The sequence below is a fragment of the Sciurus carolinensis genome, chromosome 14 (assembly GCF_902686445.1).
Source record: "Sciurus carolinensis chromosome 14, mSciCar1.2, whole genome shotgun sequence".
Taxonomy (NCBI): Eukaryota; Metazoa; Chordata; class Mammalia; order Rodentia; family Sciuridae; genus Sciurus; species Sciurus carolinensis.
In genome coordinates this window covers 11,134,877-11,159,106 of record NC_062226.1, presented here as the reverse complement: position 1 = coordinate 11,159,106, position 24,230 = coordinate 11,134,877, and the positions used below count along the sequence as shown (strand labels likewise).

The following is a 24,230-nucleotide window of genomic DNA, read 5'->3' as shown; positions in this document are numbered from 1 at the left end:
GTGGTCGGTCCTTTCCTGCTCCCCGTGTGACCCACACAGGCCTCTTGGCTTCCTTTTTCAGCCCTGCAGGACCAGAGGGAAAGCCGGCCCTGATCTCCTTTGGCCCTGGGCGGTGTGAGGTGTGGTGGTGACGCAGGAGGCAGCGAGAGGAGGACGGGCCTGAGCACCCCGGGCCTGCGGCCTGTGCCCGGCCTCGTGGGGCAGGAGCTCTGCCTCTCTGGGGTCTGGCTCCACTCCGTACAGAAGGCCGCCTGGAGGCCTTTCCAGAGACCTCTGTCTCACAGGGAGAAGGAGAATAGGGTCGTGAGGTGGCGTGGGGCAGGGAACGTCACCGAGGGGACATTCCTCTAGAGAAAGCCCAGAAAAATCAGCACATCCAACCCAGATGGGGGAACTGAGATCTGGGGAGGGGAGGGACTCACGTCATGCAGAGAACTGGATTCGAATGGGAGGCTAGAATTATCTCCATGCTCTTCCCAGGGCCCGAGTTGGGAGGCTGACTCCAGACCCTGCACGGTCTCCGGCCTTCATTCATTCAATCATCAATCGGCACACACGGCCTGAGCCTCCCGTACCAGGACTCCCTGGGGACAATGAGGGTCAGTCGGATGGCGGTCCTGACTCTCAGGGGCTTGACCCTCGAACCGTGCAGCCCAACACGGCAGCTACTGGCCACATGGCTACTGGGCATTGGACCTGCAGCCGATCCACACTGAGATAGTGGTTAGTGTAAAACAAATACTTCCAAAACTGGATTTGGAAGACTTAGTATATTAAAAAAAAAAAAAAAAAAGGATCACGTCTCTAATTTTTTATCTTGATTACATACAGAAATTGTATGTGGAGTGTATTGGGTTAAGTAAAATGTTAAAACTAACTTCATCCACTTTTTCTTTATTTTTTTTTAAAAGTCACTACTAGAAAGTTAAAATTCAAACTTGCTCAGGTGGCTCACATGATCTTTCTTTTTTTTATTGAAATCTTTTTTATTTCTACAGACTGCATTTTGATTCGTTGCACACAAATGGGGTACAACTTTTCATTTCTAAGGTTGTACACAATGTAGATTCACACCATTCATGTAATCATACATAAACATAGGGCAATACTGTTTGTTTCGTTCTACTATCTTTCTGTCCCCCACCCCTTCCCACCCTATTTTCTTCTACACCATCCAAAGTTCCTTCATTCTTCTCTTCCCCTGCCACCCCCCATCGTTATATATTGTCATGCACTTACCAGAGAAAACATTTGGCCTTTGGTTTTTTGGGCTTGGCCTATTTCACTTAGCATGCTGTTTTCCAACTTCATCCATTTGCCAGCAAATACCATAATTTTATTCTTCTTTATGGCTGAGTAATATTCCATTGTGTTTATGTACCACAGTTTCTTTATCCATTCGTCAATTGGGGCATCTAGGTTGGTTCCACAATCTAGCTATCGTGAATTGAGCTTCTATGAACACTGATGTGGCTGCATCACTAGTAAGTATGCTGATTTTCAGTCCTTTGGGTATAAACCGAGGAGTGGGATAGCTGGGTCAAATGGTGGGTCCATTCCAAGCTTTCTGAGGAATCTCCACACTGCTTTGCAACAATTTGCAACTGCACCAGCAGTGTATGAGTGTGCCTTTTTCCCCACATTCACACCAACACTTATTGTTGTTGCTTGTGTTCTTGATAATAGCCATTCTAATTGGAGTCAGATGAAATTTTAGGGTGGTTTTAATTACTAGGGATGATGAGCACTTTTTCATTTATTTGTTGCTCACCTGTGTATCTTCTTCTGTGAAGGGCCTGCCCATTTCCTTAGCCCATTTATTGATTGGGTTCTTTGTATTTTGGGTGTAAAGTTTTTTAAGTTCTTTATAAACTCTGGAGATGAGAGCTCTGTCTGAAGTGTCACATGATCTTTCTATCAGGCAGTGTGAGTCTGCAAGAAAGGCCTGAAGATAAACAACCACCCCGCTTGCCTTTAAGCTCCCTGACCAGGGGGCACCTTTCTCCTCTGGCTGCTAGGAAGTCCTCAGGACTGTGGCAGTGCCCGGGGTCTCATAGGGAAAGCACTTAAGGGCAGGTTATTGGGGGAATCTCAGCAGCGGAGGAAGCCCAGGCGCCTTCTCTAAGGAGGTGGCAACCAGAGGGTGACAATGGCCCCGGAAAATGGATTGGGAAGTACAGATGCAGAGCACTCAGCTCTGTAAAGGTTGCCAGAGAGGGTCAGTGTGGTGCGGCTCAGATCTGGGCTCTGGCAGCAGGGCGGGCAGAGGCAGATCGCGGCACCTGACAGCTGCACCCAGGAGTGTGTTCTTTGGATGTGGCCAATGGGGAGCCATGGAAGGTGGGCGAGTTCCTGGGAGCCTTCAGCTCTCTCTGGCCTTGGAGAAGGAGGGAGGGAGGCAGACCCTGAGGCCGGCTTTCTCTCCGTGCAGAACTGGCAGGTGGCTGGGCTTGGCCTCTCCCGCCAGGCGGAGCTTGCTGGAAGTCCGGCTTCACTGCTTCCTCCCAGCCGCCATGTGACTGAGTGGCCTTGGCCAGATGACCTACTTCTCTGTGCTTCAGTTTCCTTATCTATACAGAGGGGATCGGAGGAGTGAGTCACTGACAGGGTTTCGTGAGGACTCAGTGACATAAGGTTTGCAGAGTGCTTGGCACAAAGTAGGTCCGCAAATGGTCATCCCTGTTCCTTTCTCCCTTCCTGAGTCCCCCTCTCCACCTGCCAAACACCGTGCCCCCGCTCCTCGGGCAGCAGGAAGCGGGATTGGAGGAGCGTTTCCGCACCCGTCAGAGTATTTATAGCTGAGCGCAGTCGCTGTTGTCTTTTCGGCTGCACGTATATTTTTACATTCTCCACCGGCACACATGGCTTCTCGCGGTGGTTGAGAGGCAGTGGGGGCGGAGGGCGGGGTGCTTGGATGCGAAGAGTGGCAAGAGTAGGAGGTGGAGACAGATGGCCCAGGGCAGCACCAAGGGACTCGAGGACCTAGCCTGGGCCATTCTCTCCCAGCTCAGCAACCATCGATGGCTCCCCATTGCCACTGCCCAGATTTCTTCACTGTGGCCCCAGGTCGCTGCACACTCCGTGACCACATTTCTTGCTCCTGGTTCCGCCATATGAGGCATTCAGGGGAGAGCCAGCTGGACTTGGGCTCTGCTGCTCACCCGCTAGGTAACCTCAGATCCCTTTGGCTCTCCGAGCCCACGCTTCCTTTCCTGTGAAGTGGGCGCGCTCGGTCCAGCCTGGAGACCGCGGTGAGGATCCAGTGCAACGTACCGGGCCACGAGAAGATGCAAGCTGATGAGACGCACTTCAGTTCGGGCTTCCAGGCCTTGGCCCGGAGTGTCGCCCCTTCTCCCACCCCATTTCCACCTGGAGAAGCCCTCCAGAGCCCACGCCGGCCAGGGCTGTCTTCGGGGAGCCCTGCAGGCTGGGGCTTCACTGCACGTCTCCCTGTCTTCTTGCTGCTCACGAAAGCAGCCTGCTCCAAGTCCTCTGTGCTCCCTCCTGTCCTCCCACCCTTCCCTTGGGGAGTGGGCACGGAGTCTCCCTTCTGCAGAGGAGGAAGCGGATCCAGGGAGGGAAGTGACTGCTCCAAGGTCTCTCAAACCCAGGACGGCAGACGCAGGCCTGTGGGAGTGCGTGCCCCTCCCTCCCTGTTCCAGGCCCTGTGCCAGAATCCACGGTCCACGCGGCCTTTCCTCGGGGGTCTCAGAGCCCACCCAGGCCTCCTCCCTGATCCCTGATCCCTTCTCCCCACCTTGGGAGCCCGGGGTCCCTGCCTGCCAGCGGCCAGGCGCACAGGCTGGTTGCACACCCTGGCCCCGGCCAACTGAGAGGGTGGGGTTGGCCAGGCAGGGCACTGTTGCTAGGCAACAGCCTGGCAGAGAATCTGGAATTCTTGCTGAGAGGAGAGCAAAGGGGCCTTTTTCCTGGAAGCGGGAGGTGGACTGGGGTAAGGATGGAGGAGGGCTGCTTCCACGGCCCCCGTCCCGCACCCTGTGCCCCTCCAGGTCTCACTCCTCCAGTGGCCTCCTCTCCGTCCACTGGGCCGTTCATTCATCATTACTCACGCTCGTTTACTCATTAATTAGTTCATTGATTTGGATGCTCGTTGCCTGGTGAATCGCAGCTTCCCTCTTGCTCCCTGGGACTCCGCTTTCCCACCTTTGCAATAGGGACGAGGCGGTAGCGACCACACAGTGTCTGGTGGGCACACCTCAGTCTTTGCTCCATGGAGGTGGTTCACCCCCAACGTGTCCTAGGCACCAGTTTGGTGCCCACACGGGAGCACAGGATGGCAGAGGTACATGAGTTCTCGGTTTAGTAGGAGAGATAGACAGACTGCAGGGGAGCTGGCACAGGACTTGCCCACACCTGCCCAGATCTCCTCTGGTTGTTGGGTGGGCACATGAGGGAAGTGAAGGGTGTAGGCTTTGGAGCTGAGGCCATGGATTGTATCCTGGGCCCTCACGTCATGCTCCTTCCTGGGAGATAGACTTTAACTTCTCCTGACCTTGATTTTCCTGTCCATAAAATGGGCACTTGCAGCAACGCTCTTCCTAGATCTAGGCACACACAAGAGCCTCTCTGGGCACACAGTCAGCTTGTGACAGGCAGCACATATCAACACTGGTGTGGGGTGGGAGCGGAGCCTCCCCAGGGTGCCATGATGTCCCCATGGGCTGGATGCAGGTTCTCCTCTGTTTTGTCTCCTCGCTCCGCCTTCCTGGGTCTGCCTGCTGTTCCCCACCTCCACCCGTCTGCTCGTGCTGTTCCTCCTCCTGAAATAACCACTCTCATTATTTCTCCTAAAGCTCCCATGCGGTTCCTGGAGGCTTCCGGCACCAGCTGGATGGCTCGCAAAGTGAATCCAGGGGCAGGCATGCCAAAGGACCCCTCCCCCTCCCCCACGCAGGCGCGCACTCACCTCCTGCAGCCAGCACCCCTGGAGGTGGCCTGGCTGCACCCCTGGAGGTGGCCTGGCTGCACCCCTGGAGGTGGCCTGGCTGCAGCTCACCACGCTGGCTGACTCTCTGGAGGAGTATTCCTGCTTCTCTTGAAGCCTCTGTCCCCCGAGGCCACGCCCTCAGTGCTGCCTCTGCAGGTTCTCTGCCCACAGCTCCCTGGGGCCAAGGGAGGACCCCTGAGGGAGAGAGAGAGAGAGAGAGAGAGAGAGAGAGAGAGAGAGAGGAGAGAGAGAGAGAGAGAGAGTCCTTGTTATACCCCTCCCAACACCCGGGGCGGCTTCTCCCGGCACTTAGCGCTCGGTGATGCATTTCTTCCTGCGGGCATGTTTGTTTAATCTGTGGCTCCCCTGACAGTCCACGGCGGGCTCGGATTCCCCACTCCATCTGCAGCATCCATCCCAGGCTGGGTACGTGAAGGATGCTACTGTACAACTGTTGACCCAGGGGCTGGCTGGCTGGCTGGATGATGGATGGATGGATGGATGATGGACAGATGGATGATGGACAGATGGATGGATGATGGATGGATGGATGATGGATCCAGTGTAGAGCACATGGGAAGTGGCCTTCATTCTTCGGTGCAGGTGAACAGGGGCGGGAGGCCGTGTATGAGGGATTCTGGGGACTCAGCGCTGTGAGCCCAGATGAGTGGGTCTCCTCTCTGGCCCTGCTTCCTCACCTGCCAAGCTTACAATGGCAGCGCCTGCCTTCGGGAGAAGGGCATGAGAACCAAATGCCATGCCTGGGAGGCCCTGCCTGAGGCTGGGGCTGGAGCGTCCCAGCAGCAGACTTGGCGCCCAACCTCCGCTTTGCCCCGACTCCCCTGCTGCCCTGGGCAGGCTCAGGACTTGGCCAACAGCTAGGTCAGGTGGCAAAGCCTGGAAGCCCCAGGCCTCTCTTCAGGGGACTGATAACTGCCTGAACCTGGATCCCACAGAAGTACGGAGAGGCCCAGGGCCTGAGCGCTGGTTCTGCCATGACTGAGGCAAGAGGCGGTCACTGGCTTCCCAAGCTCCAGCTTTCTCTTCTGTGAAATGGGTGACAACTGAATCCACGGGGTTGTTCTGAGGGGCCAAAGGAATCCCATGGCTTAGTGCCCGGGACACACACCCTGCTCACAGGATGGTGGCCATGAGGATCTTTCTTCCCATCCTTGGTTCAGATTTTGGTTCTTCCACCAAGAGGAAAACCTGCTTAGGTGTTTTGGAGAAGACCTCTCTGTGAACGGAGATTCTAGGCTCGGACCTCCCAGCTGACTGGGTGTCGGTCTCTTTCTGTTCTCAAAGCTAGGCTCCCGTCTCCCCTGTCTCCCACTTACCACCCTCCACTCTGTCTCCTCTGGTACCCTAATTTCCATGGAACCCTGGGCTCAATCTGATCAGAAGCAGGACTTGGACAGGACTGGGGATCAGTCTGGGGTCAAGATCAGGGCTTATTCTAAGATAAGATTAGGGATCAGTTAGAGTCTGGATTCAGCCTGTGATTGACATCAGGGCTCAACCTGAGACTAGGATCTTCTCAGTTGAACTGTGCCAGAAACTAGTCTCAGACTGCCTAGGAGTTAGGACTCTGTTGGTGACTTGGATCGGGTCTCATTTAGTGCCAGGATGGCACTGTCTGTGACAAGAATCTCAGGTGGTTCCTGGAAACACTCTGAGCTGGAGGATTACATGCAGGCTTACTGGGGTGTGCCCTCCACAGATCCACTGGGAAGGAGCAGAAGATGCAGGAGAAGCTAACCTGTAGTGAGCTTGCAATGGAGGCCCCTTTGGGGATCCTGGGAGTTTCCGGTCCTTCAGAATTGTTCTGGCTGAGGCAAGGAAGCCCAACTTTGGAAGTGCCCGACACTGGTCAGTCACTGGCCAAGGGTTGCCCCTGGCAGGAGGGCACAACACTACGAGGCACCAGCAGAGTCAGCAGTGCAGTTGTGCCCTACAGGGTAGGCTTAGCTTCCCTCAGAGTCTCAGAGAGGGTAAGCCACCTGCCTAAGGTCACGCAGCTGCTCAGGGCAGAGCTGGGATTAGAACCCAGGTCTTCCCTCAACCCAGGACTGGGAGCTTATTAGAAAGCAAAGACTGGGAAAGGGGAAGGAAAATACCTCCTCCCAGTTCCCAGAGCAGGGCTCAGACATTGGGCCCTGGTGCCCGCCAGCTCTGGCAACTTCTGACTGGCCCGCCAGGACCCATGCCCAGGGGAGGGAACGGCATCTTGTGGGCAGGCGGCCCTTCCTGGGTAATGAGGCCCAGCTTGCGGTTTGCAGGCCTTACAATGTGAATAATTCATTTGCAACCAAGTCTGGGAATTAGAAACCGTTAGTGGATGATTTATTTAACAGGGGCTGCTGCTGGGGAGAGGTGGAGGACTTTGAACTATAAAAGGGAAGCACATGTCTCAAAGCTGGATTTAAAGAGGCCAAGAGACCTGCGTTCCAACTTCAGCCCTGCCTTTCTACAAGCTGTGTGACCTTGAATAAGTGACTGGACCTCACTGTGCCTCAGTTTCCTTGGTTGTAAAATGGCGATAATAATGGAGTCATTAGAAGGATTGAGGGAATTTGGAGAGCACCTAGCATTGCGCCTGGCTCATAGTAAATATTCAGTAAGTGTTCATTGAATGAATAACTGAAAACTTAGAAATAATAGTGGGAACTGACTGAACAGAGCACGTACTTTGTGGCAGGCCGTACACTATCCTACGGCACAACCCATGTAATGTGCATTATTTTTATAACCCGATTACAGATCTGAAGACAGAAGCCCAGAGAGCTTCAAAGGTCTGCTCAGCTCCGACAGTTAGTCCTGGCACAGAAGGAATTTGAACCCAACCAGGCCTCTCCGACGAGGTCTGTGAACTTATCCATACTCCGGTACCTGGATCTCCACGTGTCCAGGGCCCCTGACACCTGACTCTGATCTTACTCACATGCTCCCTTTTCCTTCTAAAACCTTGCACATCCAGCATGGTATGCAATCCAAAAGCAAACCCAACAGGTGGTTGGGAGAGAACGGTCCCTCTTTCCAGATGAGGAAACTGAGGCTCAGAGAAGGACAGGAATCACTCAACATCCCACGACCAGAATGGAAGATGCCTCTCTGAGGCCTCCCAGCCACGGTCACATGTGTACGGTGACAGCTCCCCACCCGGACTGCGCTCCAGAGGGCAGAGGCTGAGTCTTGTTTTGTCTGATTCGTTTTGTCTGCTTCACAAAAGGTCCTTATTAGACAGCAGAAGACTGGAAGCAGGCGGGCGCCCAGAGACACAAAGCCAATGAGCCCTGGCCCCTCTGAGCGGCCCGGGTGTATGCGAGGAACCCACCTGGCTCCTCCTGGGCCCTGGGGCGCTAGCCTGGCACGTCTGCGGTGGTGGACATGCAGGGACTGTGCCCAGGCCAAGCGGGGCAGTCAGGAGTCTTTTTTTCTAATTCCAGTCCTGCCATGTGACCTCTGGGTCAGTTCCTGTCACTCTCTGAGCCTCAGTTTTCCTCCTGGGCAGTGGGAACTAATGTTCAAGGGGGCCTCAGATGTGGGGTGCTCAGGTTAACTGGGGGGTCGGCTTTCAGCGAGCTCTGCTGGGCCTTCTGGTGTGTCTTGTTTCCAGGTTATTAAGATCCGGTTGGCATAAACCGGGCCTGGCCTGCTCTTCCCATCTGATTTCATAGGAAAGGGTTTCCTATTTCGGCGTCTCCATTTGTTACTCATTTTTTGTTTTCATAAAATTTTAAAAGAGTGTGCCATTTAGACTCAGGCAGAGACTTCAATCACTTTTCCAAAAAATTGTTCTCCTGCCACTCCTCTCTTCTGCTGGAGTGATCCTTCAGGACTGTCGAATCGCCTGGCGACCCACGGGAGGCCGTGCGAAGCTCACATGCTCCCCGTTGGCATCTGGACCCCCAAATGGTCCCTCTTCTCTCCAGCTGCCTCTGGGCCACCTCGCAGCTCTGGGCTCAGTGGCACTGCACTGTGGGTGCTGCTAGCCAAGCTCCCCCTCCCTCCCTGGCCCAGGGACCCAACCTCTGCCTGGAATGCTGCCCCTCCCCCGCACCCATGGCTGCTTTCCTCTGGCTAACTCTCCATCCTGCCCCCTGAGAAGCTCTGGATTCAGTGCAGTTCCCTGCTCAAGGTCTACTTCCCGTCTGGACTGAGCTTGGGACCATGGGGAAGCGGGTTCTCTAGCACCTCTGTGCTGCCCGCCACCGCCGCGGGGGTTCAATGAGCACTGGGTGAGTGAGTGAATGCTGAATGCGTGAATGCGTGGCCTTCGCTCCGCAGCAGTGAAGACCTGACTCCCGTGGGGACGGCCAGGGAGACCAGGGAGACGCCAGGAGCACCTTCACCAGGAGCTGGGCTCAGCTCAGGCAGGACAGCAGCCTGAACCCTCATCCTGGGGAGAGACTGATACATGATCCTGGGCTCAGACAGCCCTGGCTGCAGCCCCAGCCGAAGTCCCAATCCAAGACGGCTCGTTTTGACTCCGACCAGAGGCTGAGCTGAACCCCAGCTCCTCCCTGCAAGGGCCCGGCCCCCGCTGGACTGGTGCACCTCCAGAAGATACAGAGCACCATTCAAACCCAGCAGCCCTTCATGCTCTGCCCCACTCCCCAAAACACCACCATTCCCAGACCTAGAACATTCCTGGCAGGGGCTCCCAGGGTATGTGGAGGTGGCCCATAGGAGACTCCCCTCACCTAGGTTTCTCAGGAAGGATCAGGAAGGCCCTTGACATTCGTCCAGTTGAAGAGCCCATTCTGTCCATTCCTTCCCAAGCTGGGGCAGCAGTTCTGGCTGGAATCAGCTCTGCCTGACAGTGTGTCACCTTGGGAGTCACCCCCTCCTCCCAGGGACAAGCTATAGCACTTCTCCCCGGCAGGCCTCTACCTCTGCCCCACCTGTCCACACCTCAAGACTCCTCCCCACCTGCATATCTGGTGGTGGAGGGTGAGGTGGCCCTGAGACCGTGAAGCCACTGGATGTCAACCAGGCCCTGGCAGGACCCCAGAGCCTGTGTCTGAGCATGGGGTGGGTCCCGTTCTCCTCAGGGAGGGGTTGGGGGTGTGACTGAGGCAGAGTGGAGCCTGGTCTTGTCCTGGAGCTCCCTCTAGTGTCCCCAGAGGAGCCTGCAGGTTGTCCTGTTGGGGTGGACTGGGTGGGGTAGACCCTGGTGGCCTTCCCCAAGCCATCTTGCCAGCCCGTCCGCCCTTGTCACTGAGGAGTCACAAGCTGAGATCCGGGCCATGCTCTGACCGCCTCCATCTTTGCAGCCTCAGCAGATACCATGTTCTCATTTCCGCGGCTCCACTCCCGCCCCTGCTCTCGCCCTACTCATTCGGACTTTTCCCGGGATTACTTCTGTTCTGCTCTCGGGCATCCATCTTCCACACTCCTCCCAAAGGGAACTCTGCCACAGGCAAACCTGCCACGTCACTCCCCTTCTTTAACCTCCTTGGAACCTTACAAGCTGCACCAACTGTCCCCTGCGGCCACCAGCCTGTTTAATCACTCTGCCTGCGGGCAACCCTGAGCTGCCCAAAGCCCCTGGGTCTCACCTTGGACCTTTGCCCATCCCTGAGGTTCAGCCAGGTGTGCCCTCTGCCTCTTCTCCACCTGGAAATCTCCTATTCACACTCCAGGGTCCCAGCTCCCCTGGGAAATTGCCCTCTGGTGGCTGGTTTTTCTGTCCCTGAGGCTCCCACAAGGCTTGGGGCCAGCACCTTCCTGGATTGTGTGTCAGAATCTTCCGATAGACCTGAGCTTCCCAAGGACAAGGGTTCAGTGATTCTCATTTGTACCCTGACTTAGGGTAAGTACAGATGATCATGCTGGTGACTAGGACTGGGGTCAGTGCTGGGTCTTTGAGGGAAGGGCAGAAAGGGTGGGGTGGGGACCAGAGAGGTCTTTTCTGGGGAGAAAACCACCAGAACTGAGTCTTAACAGATCAGCAAGGGTGGTGGGTGGACGCTTCCGGTGTAGTCCCCAAAAGTCACCTGAAGAGTGTACATGTTCAGTGTGGGAGGGAGGGGAGCCCTGAGGCCTGGAGGACAGACTTGGGGGCGCTGAGGGGGCTGCTGGTATGGTTCTGTTTGTGAGGAGGCAAGCAGGAGGCTGGCTTCTGGAGGACTTTGGGCAGTGGACTCAGGGATTGGGACCTGGCCTGAGGGTACCTCAGGCAACAGGCAAGAGACCCAATTCAGAGTTTGGCAAAGCCCCTCTGCACTGGAGGTCTGTTTGGGGAATTTGTGGGTGTTCTCAAGGATCATGACAACCGGGGGCACCCCTGGCAGTTAGCGGGTAGGCCCCCGACGCCGGATGCCCTGGGATGTGTAGGACAGGGCACACCTTGAAGAGCGGTCCCATCTGCCACTTGGATCTCCTGTCCTACACTGATACAGACAGAAACACGTGTTTGTCACGGTCGCTGCCCAGACTGGCACAGAATAGGCAGCATTCACACAGTTGTTAACATGCACTGAAGTTGCCAGAAATACGGCTGCCACGCAAATCGAAAGAAGATCACTCCTCATCATATCCAGGGCCTCACCGAGTCGTCAATTTCAGAAAATGACATACCTGCTGCCATTTGTAGGCTGGAGCCGCCAAGGGGACACGGCTTTGCCCTGTGTCTGCGGTTCTCCCACTCGGTTCTGAGCTGCGTTCTCTGTCTAGGCACAGTGTCCCCCGTGTCCTCCAGCGTCATGACAAGCGGATTCAGATTTTTTTCAATACTGGGGATTGAGCCAGGGCGCTCTACCACTGGACCACACCCCAGCTCTTTATCATTTCTGTTTTAAGACAGTGTCTTGCCAAGTTGTCCAGGCGGGCCTTGATCTTGTGATCTCCTGGTGTCTGGAATTACATGGCACCACCATACCTGGCTTTGAATCTCTAATTTGAAATACATACCTTAAATTGTTTTCCTTATTTATTAATTTAACCGACACTCATGTTTAACATGTGCCAGACCCTGTTATAAATGATTTATGAATAATTACTCATTTAATCCTCAAAATAATTCTACACAGTAAAGTGGTGTTTTTGATCCCTGTTTGACTTGTGAGCTATCTGAGGTTCAGAGAGGTTAAACGACTTGCCCAAGGCCACACACCTGGGAAGAAGAGCACTCAGGATTTGAACCAGAGTCCGGTGCTCTCACCAGTGGCCTTATTGCTCCCTCTGGCATTTCCTTTGGAAAGTTATGTGCATATGTATGTCTTTTTGCATTTCTGGATCACAAGGGGTGATACAAGAGATTCGTTACCAAGCAGGAGCCGAGGCCAGGTTAAGAACCATGGGTAGGAAGCTCAGGAGACGGGCGCAGCGGCAGCGGAGGGCGGGCCACTGGAGTCTGGGCCTGGACACGAGCACCCAGGGAGCCTGACACACCCTGCATCCTGGGGGGCGAGGGTGAAAGGCTGGAAGGCAGGAGGGGATCCAGGAGAGTTCCAAGGGGGTGCGGAGGGGGCTGTGGCAAGGTCTGCTGAAGGTGGCCCAGACTTGGCCACAGAGGGAGCAGTGTGACCAAACCTGAGAGCCGAAGCCACCGCAGGGGCCGCCGCCGGAGCTGTAGAGGACTCGCACCTCAGCCCCTCCTCCCCGCCCTTCCTCCCTCCTTCGTCCTCCTGCCCCAGCCAGAGGCCGGAGTCGGCTTGATCCAGCCTCGGGGGTCGGCGGGGTGGGATGGGCGGAGGCTGGGACCAGCAGGACCACCAGCCAGGGAGGCGCTGCGGGGCCTCCGGTGACTCCGAGGCGGGGAGCAGCTGAGGCCGGGCCCTTCTCCAAACCTCGGTGGGCCCTGCTGCCACCCCTCCCGGGAGGGCGACTGAGTTCAGAAAGGGCAACTCGGACGCAGGCGAGCCCGCCCACGGCGCAGGGCAGACGCGGGCTCGGCCCGGGCTCCCACGGACTGGCGCAGCGACGCCCCGCAGGGGGGAGGTGGCAGCAAATAACTCAACCTAGAGTCCAGACTGGGCGGGACAGGGTCGAACCAGGCCGGCCGGAGTTCCAGTCCCGCCCCGTGAGGCCGCGCGATCCCGGGCAGGCGGCGCGGACGCGGGCAGGGGACCCGGCGGGGACCTGCGCACTCTGCTTCTCGGGGTCGCGACCCGCGAGGGGCGAGGCCATCTGCCCGCCTGACCTGCGCCCGCCTTTCCAGGTGCGAGCGAACCCTTCGCGCCCCGCGGCCGGCGCCGGACACTCCCTGGTTTGGCCACGAGGTGGCGCGTGGCGGCCGCGGGACCCGCGCCGGGGCGGGACGGGGACTGGAGTGGGGACCTGGCGCCCCGCTGACCGCCGGACTCCGGGTCTACGCCAGGGTGTGGGTGTCCAGAGACCCCGGGGCTGGGGTCCCCCTATTCGGCCCCACGGGGATCGCTGCGAAGCCCGGAGAAGCGGCCCTTAAAAGCCTCGCCGGGGGGCGCTGCCGCTGCCCGCGTTCAGGCCCCGGAGAAAGCCACGTGCGGAGCTCGCGCCGCCGGGCTCGAACCGGATCCCGAGGCGGGGGACCTGGACCTGGAGGGGACAGGGGCGTCCCGCGGGCAGAGGGGGTCCTGGTGCAGGAGAGGTGGGGGTTAAAGGTGAAGGAGGGGGCGCGGAAACCCATGAGCACCCCGCCCTGGGTGGACTAGGGACCTTCCAGGCTTCAGTCCCCTCTCTGGGCCCGGGGACCCAAGGGGTACTGGCGATTCTGAGTTGGAAACAGCTGGAAGTCGGCTTCCTCCCTTGCACACCCTCACCCATCGCTTTAGACGTCCTGGAACCCTCCATAGTGCTGTCTCTAACTCAGAGTCCAGGACCAGCACGGGCTGAGTCCATGGTTACTGAATTGGGCCAATCCGGGATGCCTTGGCAGACACCAGAGGCTCATTGCAGGAAAGTCCCTTAAGCAAGGGGATTTTCCCTAGGCTGGAGCTGAGGGCAGTGGTAAAAGGGGATGCTTTGTGTTGTAGTGTCTTTGAGATGACCTGGATTTTTGGGTCCAGGTCCTTACGAGGAACTCCTCTGCATGCAAACAACATTCCCCTCTCCAGTTTAGAGGCGGGCTTGGAGCAAACATCTGCTGCAGCAAGACACTGTAAGGTTAGACCACCAGAAGGACTTCCCAGTAGGAGGAAAGGAAAGTTTGCTAAAAACTGTCAGTAGAATGAACTGCCTTGGATTGCAGTGAGATTTCTGGAGTTGCAAGCAGAGAGGCAAGATCAAGGCCACACGAAGAGATGGAAAAGGTTCCATTTGGCTAGTAAGGGTGCAGCGAGTCCAGGGCCACGTGGTGCAGGGCCCTGTGCCTAGATTTCATCCAGAGGGCGACAGAGAGAGGGGTCGGGTGGCAGGTTGGGACCGAGGAAGTGGAAGGAAGATCTGGAGGCATTGAGGAGATGGAGCGGCCTGGATCTGGCAGGTGACTGAAAGTTGGGAGAGGTGCCTTGGCTCAAGTTGGGGTCAGCCTGAGTGCTGAGCGCTGGGGCTGCTGTCCTGCGGAGGGTTTGGGAGTGGCCGGCACTGCCTGGAGAGAAGAGGACCCTGGCCCCTCAAAGCAGAAGCGTGTCCCCCGAGCCTGGGCAGGAGAGTGGTGCGCCCAGAGACAGGGTCAGGGCCGGGGGTGGGGACCTGCTCTGCCCCGGGGCGGCCGGGCCCTGGGGCGCGAGGAGGGAGGGCCAGACCCCTCCCCCGAGCGGCGGGCGGGCGGGCGGGGCGGGGCCGGGCCTCTGTCCACCGCATTAGTGCTGCTCCGAGGGACGAGGGGGGTGCGGAGCCGCCCGGCCGCCGGTTCCCACAGCGGCGGGCAGAGCGGGGCTGCCATGGCGCTGGCCAGGCCTGTGACCCGGGACTGCAGGCCCCTGGCCCCCCTGCTGCTGCTGCTGCTGCCGCCGCCCTGGGCCCCTGCGCTCGCCCTCCTGGCTGGTGAGTGGGGGCCAGGCCTGGGTGGGCGGGGGTCTGATCCCCCAGGCAGACCCCAGGCCTGCTGCTGGCGCTGGGGGCGGCGGGTCCGCGTGGTGCCAGGCCTGAGTTGCAGGGTGCTGCGGGCCACTGGGACTCTATGGGGCTCCGAGGGGAGGGTCCTGGGACCTGGGGCGGTCTCGTGTGGAGGGGGCTTTCTGGATGGGCCGGGGATCCGGGCAGGTTTGGGTAGGTGTGCGTCTGGGGAAACTGAATCCGTAAGGAAGGGGTGCTGGGGCTGGGGCTGTGGAGCAGAGCTGGGGGGCTTGCCGGGAGCAGGGCCTCACCCCAGAGTCTGTTCTGAGTCAGTGCTGGGCCGGCGTGCAGCAGGGGATGAAAGTTGTGAGTTGTTTGCGGTGTCCCGTGAGTGTGTCCGAGGTGACTGGGTGTGGGGAGCGGAGGGCCGGCGCGGCAGGGGGGTATAAGTTGTCCAGTGGTTGAACTGGGTCTTTGCTAGGGACATGCGGGTCCTGGTGGGGAGCAGCAGACACCAGCTCAGCGGAACTGACTGGAAGGGGGAAGGAGACCCAGGGGAGCGGGCTCCTTGCCTGCACCTCCTTGTTGGTGTGGTCTCCCTGCCTGCACTTTGAAGGGGACGCTTGGGGCTGCTCAGGGTCCCTGGAGGGTGGCTGGGGATTTGGGAACATTTTTACCCCCTCCTTGGCATTCCCAGACCAAGTCGGAAGGGCCCCTTGAAGCCAGACCCCTGTCCGCCAATGGGTTTCTGCTTTTGTTCAAGCACAGAGCCTGGAATTCCTCCTGGGGGGTCTAGGGAAGGCTTTGTCTTAGTCGCTATAGCTACAGGGGCAGGCCTGGGAAGTCCCTACCCCTGCCACCACTGGCTGGAAGAGGGGCCAAGGAGAGCCTGTCTCCCATGTTGTGGGGAAGGAAGGATCAGGAGGGACAGATTTGTGAGCTGGGCCCCTGGGGTGGCTCTGGGGCTCCTGGAGGAGATGCCCAGGCACCTGTGCACACTTTTGTGATGTACACTGGGCACACATGCCACATGGGGGTGTCCCAGCACATGTTGATCCACTGCTGTGCACACACACACACACACACACAACCCTGCACATACATGGCATGTGTCCACACACAGCATGCATGTTGACGTGTGTGATTTGCACTCACATGTACATCCACAGGAACCGAGGTGGGTAGGTGGACTGGATCGGGTCGTAGAAGGGAATGTCCCTGAGGTACACATTTACCCCACGGCCCTGCCGGGCGTCCAGGGCAGCCTCCCTCTGCAACAAATGTCAGCGAACCCCAGCCCTGGGATCCCTGGAAGCTGGCGGGGGGGCTGCAGCACCATCTCTGGATGCCAGTACCCAAGGTCCCCAGGGGGGCGCTGGGAACTGTGTCACTTGGAAGCTGGTTTCCCTCCCAGATGAGGTGGGGGTTTCTGGAGGCCCTGGCCCGGGTTCTGCTGCCCACCCCTGCCAGGCCCTAAGCTGGGCCCCTTCGTCCTGGGCCACTCTGCCACAGAGGCCCGCTGGTTGCTATGGAGAGGACCAAGCATCTTGGAGTACAATGGGACACGTAGGGCTCTCACATCTCCCCCTCCCCCCAACACCCTGGGACTCATCACAAAGGGTTTGGTCCCTACCCTTTGGCCCCTCCTCAACGAGAGGAGGTGGGGGCCTGACAGACAGGCAGGGATTGTGGGGCTGGAAGCCACACACATTCAATGCAGCCTTGGGTCTGCCTCAAGTGAAGGTTTGCCATCCGCCATTAGGCACTGCGTGGCGGCCGCTCTGCCCCTGTGCTGACACCACCAAGCCGAATCTCCCCATAGCCTGTGAGGTCAGCTGTGAGACCCCATTCACGGCGGAAGTCAGTGGGTCCAGAGAGGATCAGTAACTTGTCCAGAGTCACACAGCTAGGGTGTGGCAGGGCCAGGATTTCACAGCCAACTCACAGAAAGCCTACTTAGAGTCACATCTCCTCTCTCTGCCCCTGTGAGATGGGGACAACCCACTCCCAGGGCCATCACAAGAATTCAGTGGGATAATGCAGTGGGTCTCCTACTTGGTTTCAGCAGGGAAACCCAGCTTCAGATGGAAACCCATAGTTCACAGTGAAGTAGCTCAAAGTGGACTGTACAGGTGGCGTGTCCTCCCCTTACTCCGGGAGGTGCCTTCCAGCCCTGTGCTCTGAGACACTCTTTGGAAACACAGGGACATGCAAGGTCAGGCCCAGAGCAAGGCTCCATCTGCCATGGCCATTGTTGCAATTAAATGATGCCTTTTAACCTCGGGGGTAAACATTTTGACAAAGAGTATTCCGAACTTTGCTGTCTTTTTAGAGTATTTTTGCCCTTTTCTGATGAGGCCGAGTCAGGCCACAACCAGGCCCAGCAATGGTAGGAGTGCAGTTTTATCGTCTGCTAGAAGCTCCCGTCCCTGATACTCAGTCACTACTTAGAAATAGTTTCTCTCCTGCTTTGCCTGGGAAGGAAGCCCTCCCAAATCCACCCTCAGTAAAACGCTTCTCCTAGTGGCAGTTATAACTCGACCTCTAACAGCTGAGGGTGAAGCAGGGGATACTAGGCACTGAGTGAGGCCTGCTAACCAGGACCCGGGGAGCAGGAGATCACTGCTCTGCCCAGGCTGCTGCTCCTTCTTTTTTTCCTTCTCTCTCTCTCTCTTTGGTACTGAGGATCAAACCCAGGCCCTGCATGCTAGGCAAGAGCTTTTCCTGAGCTACACCCCCGTTCATGAGAAAAACCTCTAGATACTCTATAGGGAAGTTACTAAGGGGACAGTACGTTTGTGGCAATTTCACATGGACTCTCAGAAATCTGAAGACGTCTTAGTATTTGGAGGAACAATCCTGGGCAAGTTTATCAACCCCTCCCCCCCCCCTTTTTTTTTGCGGTGCTGGGGATTGAACCCAGGGTCGACCAACTGAGCTATGTCCCCAGCTCATGTAACTTTTTTTTTTTTTTTTTTTTATCAACCTCTTTTGAGTTAAGAAAAGAAGATTTCTTAACAGGTACTCCCCCTTTTCTGGTTTGAACCAAATGTAACATTGTAATAATGATAATAGATGCACAGCCTGGAGCACACTCAGAAAATGAACTGTCCCCCTTGCCCTTCCCAAGGGAGGTGGCAGGTCCAAGGGGCGGGGCAGTGGCGGTTAATCCCTCCCCTGACAGGTCAGCCCAGGCAGCCCAGAGGTCAGCAGGGATTTGTAAAGATAAGCACAGGCCCCACGTTGCTGTGGCAACAGGCCCCGCCCCTCCCAGCCTGACCCTGGAGACAGGCCCTCCCCTGTCAGACTGCCCTCCACACCTCTCTGCCCTGGGCCAGCCTGGTCCTCCTCTTTGCCCTAGGCTAGGCCGGCCTCCTGTGCTAACTCCAGGGAGACAGAGACATCTGAGCACAGGGGTTTGCATCCCTCAATGTACAGAGGATTCCCTGGGGATTGGGATCCAATGTAGATTCCGGGCTATGGGTCCATTGGTTCTGAATCTCCAGGTCTAGAGTGAGCCCCGAGAATCTGCCTTCTTTTTTTTTAATCCTTTTTTTTCAGTTGTTGATAGACCTTTATTTTATTTATTTATGTGGTGCTGAGAATTGAACCCAGTGCCTCACACAGTGCCTCACACATGCTAGGCAAGCACTCTACCCCTGAGCCACAGCCCAGCCCCAAGGTCCTGGGTGATTCTGAAACCCCTAGAGTGGAAGCTCTGGAGCAGGGAGAATTGGGTTTGGATTCCAACCCCTGGTGGCTATGGGACTGGAAAGGGGCATCATCTCTGAGCCTCCCTTTCCTCAATTGAATGGCATTGTCCACCTTCTACACAGCCACGCAGAGGGACAGAGATGGCCCAGGCGAGGTGGTGGCCACTTCCTGCTGCCCTAGATGGGCAGCGTCCTTCCTCCTGAACTCTGCCTCCAGGGCTTCCTCATTTATGGTATCAAACAGCCCTCTGTGCCCGACCCTGGGAGGACCCCAAGGGAGGGCAGACTGTCAGAAGCACCCATCCCTGCTGTCTCCCAGCCTGGCCCCCACTGCCCTAACTTGGAGAGCTCTGCACTGGGGGCAAGCCCCAGAGATGGTGGTGGGGTGATCCTTGGGCCACAAAATGTGGGTGAAGTCCTGTTGGAATTAAAATGGGGGTCTATTGGCACAGGAGCCAGGAGCCGGGGTCCTTCACAATGGGAGTTATGATCCCTGTTTGCTCTTGAGCTGTGCCAGGCGGAGGGGCTCTGACCATCAAGGCCATAACCCCTTGCAGAGGGTTCACGAGGTGCCTGGGCTTCATGTCACCTTGGGGGGGTGCCACCTGGGGGCACTCCAGATAGGACCGAGCTGTCTGATGCTCAAGACCTGTGCATTTTCCTGAGGGAGCAGGGTCCACTCCCACCCCCATGCGACCATCTTCTTCCCGCCACTGGGGGAACCTGACTATAAACTGCTCAGTCACAGGAGCAGGAATGGGACAAGGAACAGGACAATGACTGGCTGCCCACAGCCCTTCAGAGACTCCCAGGACCCCTGCCCTCACACTTGTGAGGAGGCCTGGGAGAGGGGCTGGGAATGATGCCCCATGCCCTGAGCTGGGGAGGGAGAGTGTGGAAGTGTGGACAGAGGGGACCCTCTGGCCTGAAGGTAATTTAGACTCTGCCCTGCCACATGCTAGGGCCGCCCAGTGTGAACGGAGCCCACGTTGAGCTGCACAAGGTGCTCTGGGCACTCGAGGGTGGGACTGGACAGCCAGCTGTCTCCCTGGATCCCTCCGTGTGCTTCTCCATTGCACTGTCCCCATCCTGATTGGGTCTGCTATAGAGCGCGGGGGTCTGGCAGTGGACAGCCCTGCCCGCTGGAATGTGGATGACGCCGGAGGCTGCCAGCCTTATCTGGGGGTCCTGGCTGGGTGGGGGAGGGGCGGGCGCCGGCCCGATGCAGCTCTGGGGCCTGGGGCCTGGGGCCTGGCCAGTGTCCGGATGACAACCTGCGCGGGGGAGGCGGCCTCTCGGCCGCAGGTGGAGGACCTCCTGCAGGAGACACGCCCACCCTTGCTGAGCCCCGCAGTGGGGCGGGCTCGGGACCTGAGGCTCCGACCCGCGATCGCCCGCGTCCCGGATGCGCTGTTCTACTCCTTTTCAGCCTGGGAAACGGAGGCTCGTAGGAGAAGCGGCTTGTCCGAAGTCCGAAGCTAGTAACTTTCTGGCCTGGAATTTGAACCTGTTAGTGACAGGCTTTCAAGTGGGGAGGAGGGAGCCGACTTACTGGGCTTGGCTTCCAAACTGGTTGTCATCCTTAACACAGGGGCGCTAAGTGCAGACACCCCGCCGTGGCCGGCTCTGCGTTGAGTGCGCAGGCGCAGGTGGGCTTGCTGGTGGGGTGGAAGCAGGGCCCTGGGTCCTCTAGAGGTTCCCAGGCAGACGGTGGGAGGTGCGCGGGGCTGAGCCCACTCCCCTGCTTTGAAGTGGGCCACGCTTCTGCCTTCTGAGCTTGAGGTCTGACGGCTCAGGTTTCAGGCCGGGATGGAGTTACCAGCCCCCAGCAGGAGAGGCGGAGGGGGCAGGGGCGCTGCCTCTCCTCAGGCTGCTTCCCTCACCCTCCTGGGCGCCTGGAGGAGTAGCCTGCAGAAGGGACGCCCAGAGGAAGCCCAGTGGCTGGAGCGCCCCACGTTGAAGCTAACTCCCTGTGTGACCTTGGCCAGCCTTTGCTTCTTTCTTGAGCCTCACTTGTAAAATGGGCACAAAGTCCCTGCCTAGGGGTGCTGCAGGGGTGGGGTCCGACAGGGCGGCTCACAGGGTTAGTGTCTGCTGGTTAATCCTGCCGGGAGCCAGACCCCCGGTCCTGTTTCTCTGCTCTGCAGACATTCCTAAAGCCATTCCCAGTTCTGGTGTGGAGTGACTGCCGCTGGAGACCTTTCCTGCCGTGTAGGTGCGCTGGCCTCTGCGCCTGCTCGAGTGTGGTCAGCCCCTGTTGTTTTCTGGGCTCTGCTGCTGGGCTGAGTGTGGGGAGGGGAGTGTCTGCCCAGCCCCTGCCCTGCCAGTCTCTTCTTTCCACAGGGACAGCGCCTTCAGAGACCCAGGGTGACTGTGCCTCAGACCCGTGTGCTCCAGGGACCCACTGCCAGGTCACAGAGAATGGTGGCTATACCTGCGGGCTTGTGGAGCCCCAAGGCTGCGCCACTCAGCCATGCCACCATGGTGCTCTGTGTGTGCCCCAGGGTCCCGATCCTAATGGCTTCCGCTGCTACTGCGTGCCTGGTTTCCAGGGCCCGCACTGTGAGCTGGACATCGATGAGTGTGCATCCCGGCCCTGCCACCATGGGGCCACCTGCCACAACCTGGCGGATCGCTTCGAGTGCCACTGCCCCCTCGGCTATGCAGGTAACGGTGTGTGCTGCCCTGGGAGGAGGTGTACCCTCGGGTCCCATCAGTGGCTCACAGTGTGAACGCCGCAGACTGAACTCTGGTTTTAGTCTAGAGCTGCCCCAGCCACCACGGCAGCGCTGGGGTGTATGCACTGCTGGGCTTACCACAGACTGGACACTTGTCAGGCCAACCTGGCAGCTGGGGGTGAGAGTCTGTGTGTTTGAGTGCGGGCCCGGTGCCTGGCCCGTAGCAGGCATTTGACAAACATTATTTTTGTCCCTTCTCCAGAGTTGAGTTTGGCTCAGGGGGTGGAGACCCCTCAGGCATCTCTGGCAATGCAGAGTAGACAGGCAGATGTGCCTGACTTGGCTTTAACAAGGACACTCCGTATGGTGCTTCTGGCATTTTCTCACTCCAGACCCGTATCAAACAGTCCTGTCGACACCACAGCGTCTAGCTCACCTGATGGTCCTAGAGTGAGAACACCCAGCATAGTTTAGGATGGAATGTGGATCCCCTCCAAAGACCTAGCGTAGGGACCCACTCCTGGTCCTGTTCCAGTTGTGATGCAGATGTGGCCCCAGGGAGTCCTGCTGCCTTGAGTGGGATAATGTACACATAAGTGCTCAGAGAAGTGGCTCTAGAGTGGGGGGCCGGCAGGCCCTTCCCAGCTCCAGCTCCAGCAGCTTGCTTCCTGGAGTGGCCACAAGTTGGGAAGGAGGTCTTCCTGTGAGGCCTAGTCTAGGGCAGTCTTAAGTCCGCTGTGTAGACTCTTGGTCTCTAGGTCAACCCTGAGTTCAGGCAGTTCTGCTCTAAGGGCAGAGGGTAGTTTTGAAGTCACCTCAGAGCAAGGGAGACAGACTGGCGGTCTGAGTTCCAGGGGAGGGGCATGTAGCAAAGAGATGGCCTGCTGGTGAAGAGGGCTCTGGGTCACCGGCTCCCTGTATCTTTCTCATCCTTTGGCTGTCTCAGCGTCTGCACGTATTAGTTGTGTATATGTGAGTGTGAGTCATTTGTCTGTGCGTCTCCTGTTTGAAGTTCTGTTCTGCATCCATAAAGGAATTCTGTGCCTCTTCCATTATCTGCGGGTGTCTGGGCTCTCTGAATGCCTTTGCATGAAAGCGTACGTGTGTGGGTGCCAGCAGGTGTGTGTGCACCGGATGTTCCGTGCTCTGGGTAACTTTCTGGGTGAGTGGTGGATGTGAGGGGGCAGCGTCTGCAGTGACTCATTTTTCTTCTTCCGGTTCTGAGCTGGGCGGGGGAGGTTGGGATTCCAAGCAGCCTGGGCCTGGCTCCCCCTGGCACGGAGGGTGGGAGTACCGCTGGAGGGTCATGGGAAGGAGAGGGCGTATTTTGTGCTCACTGAGCTGGGAAGGGGGAGGGTTCCAGCAGGAGTCAGCTGGCACCCCCATGAGCAAGCTCACTTAGGGGGCAGGTCCCCCTGGAGTCTGCAATGACTCCTGAGCCCTAGGATTATCATCCAAACCATGAGATTCTCCATGTTTCTCCATTGCCGTCCTCACCCTGGGGCAGCGGGGCACCCAGCTGTCTTGGTTTGTCCAGGTCTGTGGGGTTTCCTGGGACTAGGGAGTTTGTTTTAAAGCAGAGACAGTGCAGAAGTTGTTCACCTTACTTCAGCATCTCCCACCTGGGCTTTTTAAAATACCCTTTCTCTGTGGGGTCCCTTCCCCACACCTTCCTCAAAGCCACCAGAGAGAACCTTCTAAAATGTAGATAGGACTGTGTCACTTACAGCTTCTAGGATGAGCTGGCCCAGGCCCCAACACCCCTGCTCCTGCCTCACCTGCTCCACTCTCCCCATAGCTCGGGACCCTCCTAGGGCACCCCCTCCTTGGCATCAAGGAGGTGTCCCTGCCCCAAGCACAGCGTGACCAACTGCCCCAAGCACAACGCTCCCCATAGTCCTCCGCCCCAATCCCGAGAGCCTTCCCTGACTCCGCACATCGCACCGACCCTGACTCTTGCTTGCACAGAATCAGGTTCCCTTGTTGAGTTTATCCTTGTTAGAAGCCAGTCCTTAGTAGAAGTAGTGACCGCGGCCCTGTCTCCTGGCCTCGCCTGCCGCCTGCGGTGAGCTCAGGAGGGCGGGAGTTTCCCTCTGATCCTCCCTGACTGCCTTAGCTTCGTGAAGCAGCTCCGGCTCTGGAGCCAAGGCAGTTCCGTTTGGAGCGTGACAGGTGGCTCCTAGTGACTGCAGCAGCTCCAGGTCCCCGGGTGGCCTCTTTCACCCCTCGGGTAAGCAGCCCCGGGTCTCTGTGTCTCCGGCCCCTGTCCAGGCATGACCTGCGAGGTCGAGGTGGACGAGTGTGCCTCTACGCCCTGCCTGCACGGGGGCTCGTGCCTGGACGGCGTGGGCTCCTATCGCTGCGTGTGCGCGCCGGGCTACGGCGGCGCCAGCTGCCAGTTGGACATCGATGAGTGCCAGAGCCAGCCGTGTGCGCATGGGGGCGTGTGTCACGACCTGGTCAGCGGGTGAGCAAGTGGCTGGCGGCGTCGGGTGCCCGGGGCGGGGGGCTGCGGGGCAGTCGCTCACTAGGGTCGGTCCACCCCAGGTTCCGGTGTGACTGCTCGGGCACGGGCTACGAGGGCGCGCGCTGCGAGGAGGAAGTGCTGGAGTGCGCGTCGGGCCCCTGCGAGCACAACGCTTCTTGCCTGGAGGGCCTCGGGAGCTTTCGCTGCCTCTGCTGGCCAGGTGTGTGCGTGCGCGCTCCCTAGGTGCAAGGACTGTGGACGGCGGGTGCCAAGTGGGGCGGAGGGGCAGGGGGCAACTGGGCGCATGCAAGTGCCATCTGTGCCCTCTGGATCTGTGTGTGTGAGAGACTGACTGCGACCTGTCTGAGCCTCAGTTTCCTGATCTGCAAAATGGGGCTAAGAGCACTTTCTGGGGTTGCAGAGAGGAGAGTGAAGGGAGAATGGCGGTGGAGCACGTGGCACAGGGCCTGGCACATGCGACATGCTTGGTAATACTAATGGTA

General features: G+C 58.1%; 1 protein-coding gene across 1 annotated transcript in view; it reads left to right on the top strand.

The window, feature by feature from the left end:
- The first annotated feature begins 3,113 nt into the window (after positions 1 to 3,113).
- The window catches only part of Crb2 (crumbs cell polarity complex component 2), a 31,685-nt gene continuing 10,568 nt past the window's right edge, over positions 3,114 to 24,230 (top strand). Inside the window, exons 1-7 of the mRNA XM_047525474.1 lie at positions 3,114 to 3,168; positions 4,815 to 4,974; positions 13,113 to 13,520; positions 14,287 to 14,354; positions 20,926 to 21,249; positions 23,532 to 23,727; positions 23,808 to 23,947. Coding sequence (XP_047381430.1) covers positions 3,114 to 3,168; positions 4,815 to 4,974; positions 13,113 to 13,520; positions 14,287 to 14,354; positions 20,926 to 21,249; positions 23,532 to 23,727; positions 23,808 to 23,947 — 1,351 coding nt within the window. The remainder of the gene's footprint in view (positions 3,169 to 4,814; positions 4,975 to 13,112; positions 13,521 to 14,286; positions 14,355 to 20,925; positions 21,250 to 23,531; positions 23,728 to 23,807; positions 23,948 to 24,230) is intronic.